The sequence below is a fragment of the Syngnathus floridae genome, chromosome 2 (genome assembly GCF_059516105.1).
Source record: "Syngnathus floridae isolate MCC-2025c chromosome 2, RoL_Sflo_1.0, whole genome shotgun sequence".
Classification (NCBI taxonomy): Eukaryota; Metazoa; Chordata; class Actinopteri; order Syngnathiformes; family Syngnathidae; genus Syngnathus; species Syngnathus floridae.
Window position 1 is genome coordinate 14,126,200 of NC_142414.1, and position 6,411 is coordinate 14,132,610.

Below are 6,411 nucleotides of genomic sequence, written 5' to 3' on the forward strand. Positions count from 1 at the left end.
GTGTAGAAATATTCCGAAAACTCTACTCAATCCTTTTGACCAAATGAGGCAAGTGTATTGTGTCATTTTGGTGATGAAGTCAGGGGACATGTTGCATCAAAAATAATGATGAAGCTCATCATTACAAATGAATTACAGTAAAACAGGAAGGAATATTACATGAGATATTCTTGAAACTTAAGAAAAGCAGAACATTAGCTCATGTAAACAAACCAACCAAAGATGTTGTTTTGGAATATTTGCCAATGGATTTTTATTCATCTTCATTTTAGCATTCTTCTTTTCCATATCCCATCTTAGTTGACCAGGAAATAGATTTCTATTTATGGACAAAAGTGAAGTAGAAAAAAAAATTAAAGACTCCGCAAACGGCATGATGTAAGTCCTAAAACAAACACACACACCATATTGTCAAAATTGCTTCACTCACTGTAAATATGATGATATTTGTTAAAAGTATGAATTGATTGTGTCAATATAATTCCAGTCTACATCACTACTCTAAGTCAAGTCAGCAAGTGTCACGTTCTTGATATAATGTAACACGAACCTTACCAAGGTGTTGTTTCGGGGGGCACAGTGTAGCCAGGGACAAATTTGAAGGGTCACGATGATGTACCCTGAGAACGCCACTGGAGAGGAGCTGAAAATTGTCAGTTTAACACATTTTGATTATGTGCAACTAGTGTGGATGTTCAAATTAAGTGAATTCAAATAAGCTATTTTCAGTATAGTAGTTTTCCACAAGGGTGCATTTACTACTCGAAACATTGCCCATCCTTTTGTTGTTGTTGCAAAGTCAAATATGAATATTTTGGAAATTCCCTCTGGAGTCAATTAAACCGATAGCATGTGTTGAGTATTCAGAGTGGGAGGGTTGAGGTTGCTGGAGGGTGGAGAATGAGGTGAAGTGACTAAGAAGCAAAGTTGCATAAAAAGCCGTGCAAATCTAAACAAGGACAGAAGAGCGGCGAGACGCCAAGAGGAAGACGCTCGACGGATTGTGCATTTCATCTTGACTGTTTTTATCCACACAGAGGGGCTCAGCCATGAGATCCTGCGCTTTGCTTGTGTGCCTGCTCTGGGGCTTCAGCACCGTGAGGGAAGGATGGAGCCTTCCCCTCAAGTCTATCCATGTCACTTTTCCAGGAGACATCATCAAAAACATGACAGATATTGAGCTGGCACAAGTGAGTAACAGATGGTGCATGTTGTCTTGATAAGAGAGCTTCCACAAAGCACTCAAGCTGTGCGGAGATCTGGAATGGAAAGAAATTCTTGGCGCTAGGACTTTCACAAAAATCTGATTTACACTTTTCGACAGTTTTACCTTACAGAAAAACTAAATGACAAAGGCGTTATACAAAAAAATGTTTGCTCTTGCTTTTTTTTTCCCACAAAAACACAAAACAAATGAATATTTTAGACTCGCAATAATATTTTTTTCTAAATGAGCCATCAAACTGCATGGCTCGGTTGGCCCTCGTGTAAACGTAAAGCCGCAGCTGTCTCATACTTTTTTCTCATGGAGGTTGTACAGGTGAGGTAAAATAAAATAATTGCTGCTGAGGGCAGGGCAAGTTGTTTTGTTTAGGTCCAAGGTAAATTCAGGATGTTTTACAGAGGCAAATAAATAAATTACCATCAAAAACAAAACACACACACGTGAAATAACCACATAACTTTGTCTTAAAGTTCATTATCACGATGCTAATCCATAACAAGAAACGCTACAGACAGGCTAACAAATAGTATTGATATTCACAATGCTATAACCCTTTATGCAACGGAGATTTTAATTCAATGGTGGACAACATGTAAAAAAACATGTAAACGGATAATGTAATAATGCTCACAGTTATATTCATTATATCATGTTCTTTATCCTCTGCAAAGAACAACTAATAACACTGTGGCTTACTGAGGAGCGTGTATTGCTGCATGTTTGTGTTATGCTGCTCCCAAATGGCCAAAGTGCTCACACCAGGAACAAAAGCACAGTGTCCATTGAGTCGAGGAAAAATAAAAATCATTTGGTTATTTCATTAGTTTTTGTTTTTATAAAGTACTACATACGGAACTGAATGCTATTTTCTTGTCTTTTCTTTAAAAAAAATCTGCTGGTGTTTTATTTTGGGAAGAAACAGATTGACATTTCTGTTCATTTCAGTAGGGGAAGAATGAGAGAATTAAATAGAATAAAATAACATAAATGTTGCTTTTTTTATATAACAGTCCAAAAAAGTGTAAAATACTAATGTATACTTTTTTGTATTAGTTGTTTGATTGGGACAAGAAAGTTGTCCTAACAAAGAATCTAGAATTTAATTTCTAAAATGGATGAATGACACAACCCAGCCCATCCTTAGGCACATGTTGCCTTATCAGCTGCACTGTGTTTTCTCACCACCTGGACTCATTCCACAGAGTTACCTGACCAGGTTTGGCTACATGGAGAAGCTGCAGCGCAGCGGCTTCCAGTCCATGGTATCCACCACGAATGCCCTGAAGAAGATGCAGCAGCATTTGGGTCTGGAAGAAACTGGTCAGCTGGACTCAGCCACCATGGAGGCCATGAAGCAGCCGCGCTGTGGCCTTCCCGACGTGGCCAACTACAAAACCTTTGAGGGAGATCTTAAATGGGACCACAATGACGTCACTTACAGGTGAGTTGAGGGAATGCGCTTGATCGACGAAAGACTTCCATGATGCTTTTTTGTTTATGTTGGTCATGGTGATACCACTATTAAACAATATTTGTTGAAAAAACATTGAGAGAAATAGACACTTAGTGCCGCATCCTCCCCGACAGGATCTTGAACTACTCTCCAGACTTGGACAGCGAACTGACTGACGACGCATTTGCCAGAGCTTTCAAGGTGTGGAGCGACGTCACACCGTTGACGTTCACTCGCCTCTATGATGGGACAGCGGACATCATGATATCGTTTGGAAAAGGCGGTACGTGCCACTGGCTTCATCTTTGGGAGCATTACTGATACAATGTTGGTTAGATCTTACAGTGGCAATAATCAGTGGTGTGCAAACTGCGGTCTTTCCTCGGCCCACTGAGCATTCTCATGATCAAGAGGCCCAGAATACAACCAGTAAAATATTGTTTTGTATTGGCATCTTCCAGACCACGGAGACCCTTACCCCTTTGATGGCAAGGATGGCCTCCTGGCACACGCATACCCCCCCGGCAAGGGGATCCAAGGAGACGCCCACTTCGATGACGATGAAAACTGGACGCTGGGAAAAGGACCAGGTAGTTGACGCCTTTCTTTTATTGGTCTCAATCCTTGTCTCTCTCTTATGAATAGCACTTTCTCTTGTCTCCAAAAGTGGTGAAGACTCGCTATGGGAACGCTGAGGGTGCATTGTGCCGCTTCCCCTTCACTTTTGAGGGCAAATCCTACTCGACGTGCACCACCGACGGCCGCGCGGACAACCTCCCATGGTGCTCCACGACTGCTGATTTTGGCCGAGATAAAAAATACGGCTTCTGCCCCAGTGAACGTGAGTCTGACAATCGGATAAAAGGAGAATCAAAACCAATTCTGAATGGATTTCAAGATGACGTAACACACATGCACATTGTTCCTCCCGTACCGACAGTTTTGTACACTATTGGAGGGAATGCGGACGCCGCCCCCTGCGTCTTCCCATTCACCTTCGAGGGGAAGGAGTACGACGGATGCACCACAGAAGGCCGCAATGACGGTTACCGCTGGTGTGCCACCACAAACAATTTTGACCAGGACAAGAAATATGGATTCTGTCCCAGTAGAGGTGTGTGTGGGTTTTAGCCATATTGCTTAACATTGGAAATGGGATTTTCTCCAAAGTCACCAAAGGTTACTTCACATTTTACTGATGTTTGTGTCACCACATGAACAGACACCGCAGTGTCCGGTGGGAACTCCGAAGGGGAGCCGTGCCACTTCCCGTTCACCTTCCTGGGCCAGAGTTATGACGCGTGCACCAGCGAGGGCCGTGGTGACGGAAGGCTGTGGTGTGCGACCACCGCCAGCTATGATGATGACAAGAAATGGGGCTTCTGTCGTGATAAAGGTGAGGAATTTAAAAAAAACGTTCTTTTTTTCCACAAATTGAGTCACTTGATTGAGTCAGTTCAGTTTGATTCACTGGGATTATGATTTTAATTTTAATTTGATAGGGGTTATGCCTGCATCTTTTATCATGGTTATTAATATATAACTAAGCTATTCAAGTCAATTAAATTAAAGGAAATAATCGTTACATTTCTCAACACAAGGGATGCAATATGATTCAAGGAGGGTATATTTATAAGTGTAATGATTTGATTTGCTTAAATCAAAAGCAAATTTCTGATTCAAACCATTTTGCCTCTTTGGTTGAAATTTTTCAATCCAATTCAAACTTTTTCAAATTTGGGGGGGCAGTCTATGTCTCATGTAAATGAGTGGCTGCTTGTTGCTTGAGGCAGCCAAGAGTCTGAAGAGAAACACGATCACTTGGCTGTATCATAACCCTTTGTACACAACACATGACAAAGTCTCTTTTATAATTCTGTTTCCTTCACAAACCATGCAGGTTACAGCCTGTTCCTGGTGGCCGCCCACGAGTTTGGACATGCGCTCGGTCTGGATCACTCCAACATTCGACAGGCCCTCATGTACCCCATGTACACCTACGTTGAGGACTTCTCCCTGCACAGAGACGACGTCGCCGGCATTCAGTATCTCTATGGTACGGCAAGCGGTACCACGATTGAAGAATGTTTATCATTCAAAATGTTGTATTGTGCCTTTATTGAAATACATGTGATTGTTTTCAGGCCGCAGGGAAGGCCCAGTTCCCACACCACCTCGGCCAACCACCCCATTTATATCAAAGACAACCACCACCACCCCAAAAACTGTGGACCCAAAAACCAAAGACATTTGCAAAGTCAACAAATTTGACACCATCACCGTCATTAAAAACAATCTATATTTCTTCAGTGATGGGTAAGAAAAACAACCTGGTGTCACATTTGAGTCGCCCGACAGTCGAACATGCATTTTTTGCTCATTAGATATTACTGGAAGAAATCCGGCAGAGGAAATAATGGCGAGCTCAAAGGTCCATTTCGAGTTTCTGAGCGTTGGCGAGCACTTCCGACAGTCATCGATGCTGCCTTCGAGGACCTTCTCACCGGGTATCTCTACTTCTTCTCTGGTATGTGAGCTTCATGCATTGCACATGGCCAAAAGACAAGTCCTACTTTCCCAAGCAGAACACTTGCATTTTATGTGTATGTGTCCCCTTTATGATCTTTTTAGGGAGCCAGTTCTGGGTTTACACAGGACAGAGCTATGTGGGCCCACGTAACATCGAGAAGCTCGGCCTCCCTGCCAGCGTGAAGATGGTACAGGGAGCACTGCAGAGGGGAAAATACAAAGTGCTGCTTTTCAGTGGGGAGGAATACTGGAGGTGAGTTCAAATTTATCAAAACACACATGGAGTGATAAAATTGACCTAACTTTAATATGATGTTGATGATGTGTCAATACAGGATGGATGTAAAGACGCAAAAGGTTGAGAAGGGCTACCCACGATACACACAGAATACCTTTGGCGGCGTGCCCAGTCAGCCTAATGATGCCTTCCAGTTCAACGGTAAGTGCCCTGCTTGACGGGGAGGCAGCATATCAGAATTGTTTCTGCATTCTGGTACTGGCTTTTATATATTTCTGCATCTGATTTTTAGCGTAAATGTATGTCCCACAACATGTCTGCTTTAGGTCACACCTACTTCTACTGGGACCGCTTCTACTGGCGCTTGACTTCAACCAAGCTGGTGGACCGCGTGGGCTACGTCAAATACGACCTGTTGCCTTGCTCCGAATCTTGAAGCACTTGCTTGGGATGGGATCGGAACACGTTTGGAATCAGGGAGCATGTAAATGAGCGTTTACGTGCAGTGCCTGATGACTTTGTGGGTTATTTGCAGGCCGGTCGCTGCTGGTGTGCCACAACATTGCATTGGGCCTTAAACGCATGTAAACAAGGATAGCCCTTGAAGTGATCATTTGTGAAATTACAGCATAGTAATGGCCATTATTGGCGGCCAGTCATTCAAGATCTATCTATATGAGATCAATTTCAGGTTGTTGGAATAATTTATACAGCAAGTGTCTGACTGGTGCAGACTTTTAACAGTATTTGATTGTATTGCCATTTGTAGTATTATCACATTATGTATGTGTTTTTTTAAGAGTTGTCTTTCTTAATGGCTTTGACGCCAGAACTTGCACTGAATTACAATGCATGGCTCTTTCACTTTAAATTATTTTTGTGTTTTCTTAACTTTCAATGCAATAAACATTCATTTGTTTTTTGTACTGCATTTCCAAAATAAAAAGCCTAATCAATTTATCAAAA

General features: G+C 42.2%; 1 protein-coding gene across 1 annotated transcript; it reads left to right on the forward strand.

The window, feature by feature from the left end:
• The first annotated feature begins 941 nt into the window (after window positions 1–941).
• mmp9 (matrix metallopeptidase 9) lies at window positions 942–6,411 on the forward strand. Its single transcript, XM_088366373.1, has 13 exons — window positions 942–1,190; window positions 2,428–2,666; window positions 2,813–2,961; window positions 3,140–3,268; window positions 3,346–3,519; window positions 3,619–3,792; window positions 3,901–4,074; window positions 4,579–4,734; window positions 4,823–4,994; window positions 5,063–5,205; window positions 5,310–5,460; window positions 5,543–5,646; window positions 5,772–6,411. The coding sequence occupies exons 1-13, from the start codon at window positions 1,050–1,052 to the stop codon at window positions 5,879–5,881; spliced, it is 2,016 nt and encodes a 671-aa protein (XP_088222499.1). The 5' UTR covers window positions 942–1,049; the 3' UTR covers window positions 5,882–6,411.